Source organism: Toxotes jaculatrix, chromosome 18 (genome assembly GCF_017976425.1).
Source record: "Toxotes jaculatrix isolate fToxJac2 chromosome 18, fToxJac2.pri, whole genome shotgun sequence".
Lineage (NCBI taxonomy): Eukaryota > Metazoa > Chordata > Actinopteri > Toxotidae > Toxotes > Toxotes jaculatrix.
Genome location: NC_054411.1, coordinates 20,881,302 through 20,893,615, shown reverse-complemented (window position 1 = coordinate 20,893,615; position 12,314 = coordinate 20,881,302). Strand labels below are relative to the sequence as shown.

The 12,314-nt window shown below is 40.9% G+C and overlaps 1 protein-coding gene across 1 annotated transcript in view; it reads right to left on the bottom strand.

The window, feature by feature from the left end:
• The window catches only part of si:dkeyp-72e1.9 (syntaxin-binding protein 4), a 50,427-nt gene extending 41,639 nt beyond the window's left edge, over positions 1–8,788 (bottom strand). The window contains exon 1 of the mRNA XM_041061830.1: positions 8,393–8,788. Coding sequence (XP_040917764.1) covers positions 8,393–8,457 — 65 coding nt within the window. The 5' untranslated portion in view covers positions 8,458–8,788. The remainder of the gene's footprint in view (positions 1–8,392) is intronic.
• Between the last annotated feature and the right edge of the window lie 3,526 nt (positions 8,789–12,314).

Here is a 12,314-nt window from a genome sequence, read left to right as displayed (position 1 = left end):
ATATCTATTGAAAGGTTCCAATCTGGCTTTCAGCAAGATTGCACTACTGTGACAGGCCTTCTCAAAGTCAAGCACAACGTTTTAATGAATGCTGATGCAGGCATGTGCTCAGTTCCTCTGCTTGACCTAAGTGCAGCCTTCGACACTACTGACATGGCAGTCTTTAAAACAGCCTGAGGCACTGGACGGGCTTATCTGATACTGCACTGTCAATGTATGTAATGTGGGGACAAAATCCACAGTCCTCATTTTGTGCAAAAATGTATTCAGCCTGCATTAGTCCAGTAAAGCAGATACCTTTCAAAGTTAAAGTCTTTTTATTTTGAAACTCCCACTTTGTGTTTCTCTGAGCAGCGTGTCCTTGTTTAGCTGCAGAACTTTAAAAGATCCATTTCACACTGCTGAAGCGTCACGTTCACTTCAGAAAAACCATGAAATATATTTTTGCACAAAACGAGGACATTGGCTTTTGTCCCCCTGTGTCTTATGTTGAAGGTGCATTCAGGAAGAAACCGGTCATAACATCCATTTCACTGTGTGGCTACTGTTAAAGACAAAAACTGTCAACCTTTTCTTCAGTTGTGCTCTCTTCCTGAAGCTCTTTGCTTATTGGGTTAGGGTTATTTATTATTTATAATTTATTATTTCAGTAGTGTAATTACTTTTACTGTGGACCTGTGGACTCTTAAGTATTAAAGTGGGAAAACAAGGTAAAAAAAAAAAAATCAAAGGCTTCACCCTCCTATGTAATATTAATTTAAAAAGTACTAACAAGTCTCTTTTATCTTTTGCATATTCCAAGGATTAAAATGGCTGCACAGCTGATTAAGTCCTTTACCAGTGTTTTCCCTGCCTGTGTTCAATTTCTGAGTCGATTTATTTTAAGTTGTGAACGTGCTGGATTAAAGTAGGAGAATCAGGAAGGATGAGAACATTATATTAACATGAATCTCATGTACTCTAGGCCTTTCTAGCATTTATTAAGTACTGACCCATTTCTATTCAAGTATCATACTAAAAGGATTATCACATATATATATCTGTTTGCTATCAGTCAGCACTGATTCAGAAGACAACAGAGACTGACTGAAGAAAAAGATAAACCAACCCCACACTGCTTCTTTGGAAGCTGAAAGTTTTGAATCCAGTAATGGAAGGAATTAAGACGTATCCGAATATTTAAGCTCTGAGAACTGTAAAAATGTATTTTTACTCCAAAGAAGCTTTAGAAGAACAAAGAAGTTTAATAAACCCCCTCCAAAAAACAGCAAGCTGGACAGATACAGACTGAGGAGAGGTAACATGCATTAGAGATTGGGTCTGTGCTATTTAATTTCCTGTGAGTACCTGAATATTTTTTTTTTTAAACAGTCACATAAGCCGATCAGAGGGAGAAGCAACGTGATAAACAGGGAGGCCACACTCTGAAGAGGTGCACTGAGATTTAATGCCAGATAACTTTTTCAGGTCAGCACACACAGATAAACACACTTTATAGTTGCTTTAGGTGTGTTTGCACAAGGCGGACACAAACCACTAACCCTAACTTTAGGACTCCTGTATTTTGGTTTGAGAGTAATTCATGAATCCAAGAGTCTGTATCTGTACTCCAAGTCTACTTTTCTGGAGCACTGAAATGTTTGTGGCTTCCTCTCAAAACATCTCATCATCTTTTAGGAGTACTGAGGTGTTGGTTCAGGATTTTTATTTTGAGTAATTCTAAGAAAAAGTTTTTGACGAGACGTAGCATCGAAATAAATAAAAGAAGTGAATTCTAGACATGTCCCAGACACAAAATGAGGACTAAAATGCATGAGCGAGGACTTCCCTAATCACTTAATTAGCCTTCAATTGCATGAAAGGCATTGAGCTTGTCTCAGCTAATTACAACTGTTAGGGCACACACCGGCAGCCCACTTCTATCTTCTCACTTGTAATGAAGAAACAGAACACCTCTGACACCTCTGACACCCCTAAACAGACACAACAGACCAGTCAGCTAAGAAAAAAAAACAAAAAAACAAAAAAAAAAAACAGCAACAAGCAAACTAAAAAAATCAGTCAGCGTTCTGCTTCAGGAGCCGCATCTTCTGTAGAGAGAAAATCAAACCCAATGAAGCCATTTCCAGCAAATCGATCATCACCGGAGGGAACGGGGACAAGAGCAGTCAATAACGGGTGAATTGAAATCCCATTACTAAGTATTGATTTTACCTGACAAGGAGGAATGGAGCTGATTCTCCCAGTGTCTGTTAAATCTAAGAGAGAACTACAGGAGGAGATAATATTGCAAGAGTTTACAGGGATACAGGATAATTGTGGCCTCGCAAGTGCATACTTTTTCCAGTATGTCGTGGAGACACTGACATATCGGCCTGGTGAGGTGTGCTCAGCAATGACTGTTCCTCTGTTTGGAGAAAAAACTGAACCATCATAGCTTTGTTGCTTCCTACAAAGCAAGCTTTGTTGCTTCCTACAAAGCAAGCTTTGTAGGAAGGGAGACTGGTCAGAATTGAGGATGAATGCAGCCAAATACAGAGAGGTCCCTAAAGAAAACCTGCTCCACAGTTCACACGACCTGAGACTGGGAGAATGGTTTACCCTTCCAGCCTGACAACGATCCAAAGCACACATCGAGGTCAAGACTGGAGTGGCTTCAGGACAAGTCTCTGACTGTCTTGACTTGAGTCAAAGGTCCTTGAGACCAGCCAAAGCCCAGACCTGAAGACCAGAGAGTCCAGAGGTTTCCCATCTAATCTCACGGAGCTTCAGGGGATCTGCCCGGAAGAGTGCGATCAACCAGCTCAATCCAGATGTTCAAAGCTTGTCGAGGTGGTCAAGGAGCTTCTACAAAGTACTGAATATCAGAATATGGGGTCAGAATATTTTTGAAAATGAGATTGCAGATTTTGATTTTTAATAGACTTGCAAAATATTCTAAAAAACATGTTTTCACTTTGTCATTATGGCTTATTGACCAAACAATGAATTAAGCCAAATACAGAGACACCCCTAAAGAAAAAAAGTGCTCCTAAGCACACCACTGAAAAGTAGAACAAAGTTTCACCTTTCAGCGTGGTGACCCAGAGCAGCCAAGCGGCTTTAGGACAGGCTTCTGAATGTCCCAGAGTGGCCCCAGCCAAAGCCCAGACCTGAACCCCGCAGAGAATCTGGAGAGACCTGAAGATAACAGTTCACCAGTGATCCTAATGCAGCCTGACGGAGGATAAGAGGATCGGAATTGGAGAGACTGCGTTTTTCCTGGTATACAACTGGTAGAGGCATACCCAGGACTGGAAGCTGCAATCGTTTACATATTCAATGATCCAATATCTCTTTTAGATTCCTGAAACATCAGTTGCAAACATATTTTCTCTTTGTCACTGTAGGTTAATCATCCATTTTTTGACAGCTCTGGTGAAGATGTTAAAAAATGACTTGCTACTAACTACAGTTCTGTCAGTATGGGTTTATATTGGAAGGGCCATTAATATTTCGGGCCATTTTTCGGTATCTTGCACAAAAATTATTCTTGTCAAACTGTATCATGCTGCTATCAGTGCTGGTACTGTCTAATTACTTATGTCTAATTATCTCCATGTTCATTTCAAACCAGGTGTCTTTAATAAAAAAAGAATTGTGCACATCAGGGTTGGGTAGCATTTCCACAGGTCTGTTTTGGATTGGGTTTGACATGAGAGATTTCTCAGATAGTTTTCCCCACTTCTTCTGTTCTGAAGTCCTGTAACTGACCATTTCCCTCAGCATTGTCTGATCTGCTCCATTAGTGATTTCCTTTGTTTTGCCTCTTCACAGGCCCTGTTTCGGACTGTCTCACTGACATTGTGGGAGAGTGTGGGGCATTATCATCCTGGAAGAGACCAGAAAACTAAATGTTCCATCGTAGGATAAAGGTGATCAATCAGAACAACTTTGTATTGGTTTGCAGGACCTCCTCCCTCTGAGGGGCCAAGTGGATCCAAACCATACCAGCAAAATGCCCCCCCGCCCCTCTTGTTACTGACACAGTCCGATCACGTCCTGCATTGACATTCTCAGTCACCTATGGGTCTTTCCCATAGATCCAAATGGAGGAAACACTATCCAGTTGATCCGTCTTAGTGACTGAAGCATCCTGCCACCTGTGACCCAACAATGAACCTTCTTTCAAAGTCGCTTAGATCTTTTCCTCTTGCCATCTTGATACAAAATCAGAATTAACTGGGCTCATTCAGCAGTTTTACCCATGTCACAGAGCATGACTGGATGCTAACTGCTGAACTGTCCCATGCAGTGCACCTTTATGTTCCTCCACTCATTTATTCAGGTTTTTCCCTTTAATTTGTCGCCTGTTTATATGTACATCATAACAGTGTGTCCCAGATAAAGAGGTGAGAGACGCTAAGGCTAGGTGACTTAATGAGAGCATGTTGTTTTCCTCCGTCACAGCAGAACTGAAGTGATGTTTGTTGCCACCAGAGGCCTGAATTCCACAGGACAGGAGTTGAGTAAATAACCTGTCAAAGTGCATCCAGTCACACCTGCCACAGCTGTCACAGCCTGTGGTCAGTTTCACAATACGCATCAAGTCAAGGACACCAAGTAACTGTATGCTGTCTGTAAGGGCTCCACGCCGTTTTAGAGACAATATTCGCCATAATCACAGTGAGACATTTTAATGGTAATCAGTGTTCCTGTAGAATTAACCCCAGCAAAGTATAGAAAACCTCTCTGCCACAATTTAGATCACACAACAAATAATCTAAATAGTAACCAATTCATTTTGATCTATATTACAACACACTGTGAAGGTGTCCTCTGTCACTCTTATTGCCAGCTCAAATGAGTTTAAATGAGCTTAAATGAATCAGTTGCAACAGACAATTATGTTTATTATATATATGTATATATGTATATATGTATATGTATATATGTATACATGTGTATATATGTATATGTATATATATGTGTATATGTGTGTGTGTATATATATATATATATTTTTTTTATTTTATTTTATTTATTTATTTTTTTTAAAACTAATTCAATAAATAGTTTGGACTATAAAAGAAAAAGTAAATTGTGAACAAATTCCACAGCTTTCATCACAGTGATGCAATAATCATTTAAAGTCCAAGTCCTGCTGATCAGTCTGTAAAATTGCCCATAATGGTCTAATACACCCGGGGAAATGGGAAGACACCACAGTATGAGCAGTATGGATAAATGTAGATCATCACACAGCACATGTGATCATACTATCCAACCCTATCTGACAACACATCCCATAACTACGTCACATGACACTGGGACTGTGATGCATCACTTTATTCAAACAAGTTAAAAAAAAATTATTATTATTATTTTTTTTTTTTTCAGAGATTACTGCTCAGGACAAACAATGTGTTTCAGTGGAAGAATACCACAGAGTGGTGGAGGAGCACTGTGACACAAGTTTTTTATCACTGAGAAGGACAAGAAAAAAGCAAACAATGACCAACAAGCACACAGGACAACCAACACACACTCCTGACTAGTTAGTCAAAGCCGTCTGTGTGGTAGTTCGTACTACAAGTGTCACACACTCACAGAGAGAAACCAATACCAGCCCCGCTGTCATGGCTGGTAATGATGGCTGCATTCAGGGCTCAGTGCACGCTCAACGCTTATTGCTGAGTAAAATCTCTCATAAAACACACACATTACACGAGCTACAACACACAAGTCACCTGATACAAACATGCTGTAGTGACTCCTTCCATCATACCAGAGCTAACCAAGACTGAAAGCTCGATATTTGAACTTTAACAAAAAGGCCAATATTGGCCTGATGGTTCTGTTTAGCCAAGCATCAAGTGCCAACAGCAAAATGTGAAATACAAGTGGAAGAGACAGATACAGAAAAAGAACAGTATTTGCACTGTGCGGTGCACCATCTGTCCCACTGTCTTAACGTCCTGTTTGATCCGTGCTGGCAGCCGCAGTGTGTGATTCTTGTTCCATGTATGACTGTTTAAATGTTTCAGGAATGCATGATGAAACATAAGAACCATAAATGAGGATAAGTGGAATTAAATGAAAACATCTCCCTTAACGGAAACAACAAGAAATGTATGATGTTCTGAATGTCTGCAAGCACGTCCCCTTGTACAAAGCTGTCCAGAGACACAGACGAAACAAAGAGGGCAGACTCTGATATCTCATCTCTTACATTTCTTAAGACAAGCACCATTATAAATGACTTTCTTTTTATAACCTCCCCTTTTTCATGTGCAGCACCTTCATTATCATTTCTTTTGTTGTTTCTAGCAAATCTGAGGCTTTACTTTGAGTCATTGTGGTTTCATTCCATCAATAATCACTATCACAGCAAAACAGCTATTCAGTATGCCTTTTATTAAGCTATTTTATACACTGTGCATCAGTAGGCATTCTAAAATAAGCTGAGATGACCCTGAATAATTTTCTATCCACCCAGTCACGTCCTTTCTTCTGACTTATCTAAGTTCCATTTACATATGTGACAAAGGGCGGACCACCCTTTTACACAGGCATTTCACTACATGCACCATTTTCAGTATGAAGAAACTAATGCACCATGACTTAAATCAAGGAATTTTACAAGTCCTGTTTTTTTAAGACTTTCAATATAGATAAATGATGCAGTCTATTATCTTTTCATCTAATGACATATTACTGAGTGCAGATTTAAAATATAAACTGTCAAAAGTATAAATTTATCAAACTAGTCTTTAATATTCTTGAAAACAGACTATTTTTGTACAAACATGTACAACAACCACAGAATTTAGAATATCCTATCTGCCAGTCTGAAAAGCATCCATGTGCGTTCAACACAAGTGACTCCTTGTTCTTTTTTTCACAACTGTCTATGAGCTGAACTTCATCAAAATCACCTAAAAGTTAGATTTGAGATTATTTTGACCACACCGCCGAATTTCAAGCAACCCCGGCAAACTGAGCTCTCTCCTGGGTGCATTTAAAAGCAGCAGTTTCTCAGAAGATTATTCAGCACCTCTCCAAAACCACTGCTCCAGTCTGTCCCCCGTGTTCACTGTGCCACACCTACCTGGTTTTAATGGTGGGATTCATCCTGAGAGGAAACAGTCCCAGGTCTATGTCTTTGCTGTCAGGATTAAACTCTAGCGCTCCTGAGACGTAAATCAGAAAGTAGTCCCAGAGCTCGGGTAATTTCTGGGAGGAGAGAATCATGAGGGAAACTTTAAGGGTGGTTCTGCTTGTGGGGAGAGATGGCTGGAAAAAGACGGGTGTCATCCAGAGAGGGGGGCACCCAGCAGTGTTATATCACCTCCCTTCAGCCTGCCTTTAAGCATTCCCGGCTGACCCAGCCTCAACAGTCCACTCAGCACCTACATTTAGCTGACTGACTCCTCCCCTCGGGACATAACACAAGCACAAAATGAACTTACCCTCTCCAAACTGCCCTACTTTCCCATGGGATCATTCACATTTCAGCCTTTTTTTTTTTAATCCATTTTTATCTGGAAAACTCTTGTATTGTTTTCCTTGAGTGACCTGCCTTAACTGTTGCTTTACAGATGCTAAATGCATTCCCTATTTGGCATTGTGTCCCAAATAGGGAATCCCATTTGATATTTCAATCATGCCACAAAAAGGATAATAATAACAATAATAACAATAATAATAAATCAGTCATTGTCACTGCATTATGTTACCTTATTTTGTCAGTCATTAAAAAGATCACATCCAACTCTTTCAATACTTTAAATGAACTGCACATATGATGAATTGTTAGCGTTAACTGTGAATTTGCTTGATCTGCAGGGTTTTACATTGATTGGTTATTGAAATAGGTAAGAACAAAAAGAAAAGAGGTGGGGGGGGGCTAAAACTAAAATTTAACCTATTCTATTAAACTATTTTTAGCTGATTGTCTTGTGCCGTGTTATTTTGTAGAGAGAGATAAGAGAGATATTTTACATTAGGGCAGAGACACAGCACTAAAACAGCAAACTTTCTGCGAGTGATCTCTCAAATATCCACAGCTCAGTTCAACTGGAGCCGAATTCTTCATCAGGTGGACAGGAAATATATTTTAAAACATGACCCTTTTAAATAATGTCAACTTAGAAGGTAATTACTTCACCAATTAATTAGGACGCTGCAGGTGTGTGTTTATCCTACATTGTAGGCGGGGGGGGCGCCTAATATGAGTTAAAAACAATAAAGAACAAAAATTAAAAATAAAAAACAGCGGCTCTTCAGTCGTGTTTAATATGTAATGTATATTTAATAACTGTTCCAGATGTGTATGCTAACAAAGTTTCGTGTAGCATTCTCTCTTCCCCAGAGCTAACGCCACGCGCAACTTCGTTCGTTGTTCACGTACCAGTAAATGAGCGACAGTCCGTCGAAACGCTCGAGCTCTCTCCCCCGCTGTTTAAGCAGAGACATATTATCCAAATGTGGTCCAGGTGTTCAGCCCCCCTTCACCGCTGCAGTCCCTGCTTCTGTTTCCGAGTGAAACAAAGTCCCCCCCTCCCAGAGTCCCAAACGCGCATCACCCCCGCGCGCTCTTCAGCTGGCGTTGCGCGGAGAGGCTGAGCCGCGTGCCCTCGCTGACTGCGTGGATGTGTCAGCACTCATTCCCCTTCAAATCAATTGCTCGCCGGTAACGGGACGCTCTGTCGGCCCCCGATACGGATCTGACCGACACGTTGGGGGGGTGGGAGGGCTTTTACTGCTGACTGACCATCTGACAAAACCTCAACGTCTCTCCGGCGGCTCCGCGCTTCACACGGTCTCCTATCTGTCCGTACGGCCGGAGGAGCCACACCGCGCAGCTGACTCCTGGATCAGTGACGCTGCATTCAAGGTCCAATTAGGAAAAACGGTCAGGACATTATCTACAGGCAAAGCTCCGCGGAAGAGGTCACGGCAAACGACAGACGCCGCTGACTTTAATCTTATAAAGTCGGTTGATAATGCTGTTAGATAATTAGATAGATAAATGCCAATTAAAACGACAAACACATTAAAAGCTGCTCTTTCCCCCCAGACATGTTCTAAGACAAAGTCAAATACTCCGCTTGGAATAATAATTTATGTCTGATATGCCTTTGCACATAGTTCTTCCTTCATTTGTTGGTGGACTTCACCAAGGACTTGGTGAAATCTGAGAAAATAAACTACTAGTAACAGTACATCACACTTAACGTAAGTTAAGTGCTGGGACACATCTGGCTTCCAAGGGCATAAACTGGGGATGGGCAGTGGAACCTTCCCTACCTCCAGCCTCCCTCTACTCCCGGGGCCCTCGCTCAGACCACGCCCATCGTGCACACCTTTAAAGTTTGGTGCCTGCACCTTGCAGGGGTGTGATGCAATGGCGGTGACAAAATCTGTCCACAGACAGACAAACACCCGCCAAAGCACTCCGAACTAGCGGAATGTCTGAAGTGGTTTAGATAGTCTCTGTTCTCCAGCCCTCAGGAAGTTTGTTCCACAGAAAGGAGGGCTGAGGAACTAAAAGCACCTTCAGTGAATTTAAACAGAACTCTGGGGGACTCTGGGAGAAGAAGGTCAGAGTTAAATATTCTGGGTCCAGGCTATTTAATGCTTTGTGGACTGGGAGGAGGACTTTGTCCCGTACTCTGTACTGTACTGGAAGCCAGTGGAGTGAGTTTACCATTGAAGTACCATGTTAAGATTTTCTGTTCTGTAGAAGTTGTAACAGGTTTATTGAGTGTTTTGGCAGTCCAACAAACAGGGAGTTACTGTAATCCAATCTCCCGGTGATGAATGCATGAATTCTCAGAATCAGCCATGGTTGGAAATAGTCTAACTTTGGATAAATTCTCTAAATGATAAAAAGCTGTCTGCTTAATGTTATCGATGTGATTATTGGAATTTAAATCAGCATTGGGGATAATTCTACGATTCCTTACTTCAAGTTATGAACAAACACTTTGTCTCTGATCTCTGTGAACAACCACCAGAGCTTTCATTTAACTGCAGAGTGTTCCTGGTCATTCAGTGGTTAATGTTATGTTTCTATCAGTTTGTGTACCGGACTAAGCTCAGGAGTGAGATGTGTGTTTTGAACTGAAAGAACCAATAGAAACACAAAAAGTCTGATCTCTTCAGTGGGACTGAAAGCACCCAAAGCTGTATCATGAAGCCTCAATGCGTATTGGAGCCATTAATTAGCTTAATTGCTTTCATGTGTTCTACACATCCCATCAGCTTTGAGAGACCTGTTAGCTTTAGTTTGGTCTTTTAGTGTCATATGGTGAATGTAGCTATGCAGCAAATGTTTGCTGCTTTAAATCAGGATTTGGATTGTTTCTATAACTGGGTGAACTTTATGGTCAGTGAAGTTGGAGAACCTGTTGCACAGTGAAGGCTGGTGGAGACCGTTCGTCTTGGCTGCAGCATTTTGTCTCTGCCCCCTGCTGCCACTTAAGACTTAAGTCTTGTCATATTTGAATGTATATGACTACAAAAAAAGTAACATGAATGAATGACTCATTGATGTTAGATTAATGCAGTAGATTTTATAATTCGTCCACAGCTATTTCCATCATGTTCACATCCTGTAAACTTTGTGTGGTGACATCCATCGATCAAAGCCTGAGGTGGAGTTAGTAAAACCCTTCTCCCATATGTTTCTCATCAGGGAGTCTGTACTCCAATCCTCCTGTTAGCTTAATCCCACAGTGGAGCTCTGAGGTTAACGAGCCTGCAGGCCGAGCATCAGTGCTCTGACTCTCTGACTCGCGCTGGCAGCAGATAGGATTGGGGACAGGGAGCTGCGATCGTACACCTGCTATTAAAGGAACCCGAGACCAGCTAATCCAGCCAAGTCCTAGATGTCACTCCCTCAAACTCCTCAGCCACTGACCATGACTGCAACCATATAAAAGCTAAAACCGTACACACAGCCTCAGTCACAGCATGGACTACAGGTGGTCACAGGTGAGGCTGTGATCTTTAACCTCACGGAAACCTTTCATATAATCATATTTCCAAAAGGACAAGAAAAAATATATAAACACTCATGATATCAAAGTGATCATATATTACACTATACACTAAGTCTAAGTTATGACTATTTTTCAACTAAATGGGCTGTGATTAATTTTATATATGGCCAAAATAGTTATATTAATAATGTAATGCCCCCCCAAACACACACACACATGTGCATAAATACATATACATGTGTGTATGTATCTATGTATAGATCGATAGATATAGATATAGATACAGATTTTGATTAGGTTTAGATTTAGATTTAGATTGGTACAGCTTTTTGTCTACTCCTGGTTGTGTGTTTTCCAAAAAAAAGTATTTAAAGTAAAGTGATTTGCATATATTTTGTATAGTAGCAGAAAGAATGTTGTAACTGCCTTTTATTTTAGATTTTTATAAACTGTATTTACTATTAAATGTTGCATATTTAAAATAAATTGATGACAAAATTAATATTATCTGTGTATATATCAGTGTCAGTGTTTAGGACACTTATCTGTGGACTGTAGCTTGCTCCACATTTATCTGTGGTGCAAGCTATATTCATTTCACTCAGTGTCAGTAAATTCACTGTGAGAAGAAACATTTGCTGTGCCTGTGACAGGAGCTGTATATGCACATCTATGAGTGTCATGTAGAGCTCATAAATATTCAGCAGGCTTACATGGAATCAGATTGAGCATGAAGGGTGTAAGACTTGCAGCTGATTTAGTAAGGTTTGAGACAGCTATTTCTATTTCTGGGCTTTTCAAAAACTCTACTCACTGATTTGGCTGAAGTGATGAACTGATCCCGACCTTAGTTTAGACTTCAGTTACCTCTCTGGTGTTCGGCAGTGTTAGAGGCACAGTGTTAGAGGATCATTGTTTTTCCATCAGGTTGAATCCAGAGAGGAGGGAAAATAAACTCTACCTCATTTTTGTTCAGCCCAGTTTCTCTTACTGTACAATAACAGCTGTCTGTGTCAGCCTGTACCATGCATTTCATTCTGAGGTATGTCAGACTGTGTGATGAACTTCTGGTGAATTGAATATTATTATAGAAGCAAGGGACACTTGACCAGCTGGTCATCATCCATCCATCCATCAATCCATTTTCTATACCGCTTAATCCATCAGGGTCGCGGGGGGAGCTGGAGCCTATCCCATCTGGCTCTGGGCGAGAGGCAGGGTACACCCTGGACTGGTCGCAGGGCTGACACTCAAAGACAGACACCCACACACGCACACACTCACACCTATGGGTAATTTATAGTAACCAATTAACCTGATGTGCAT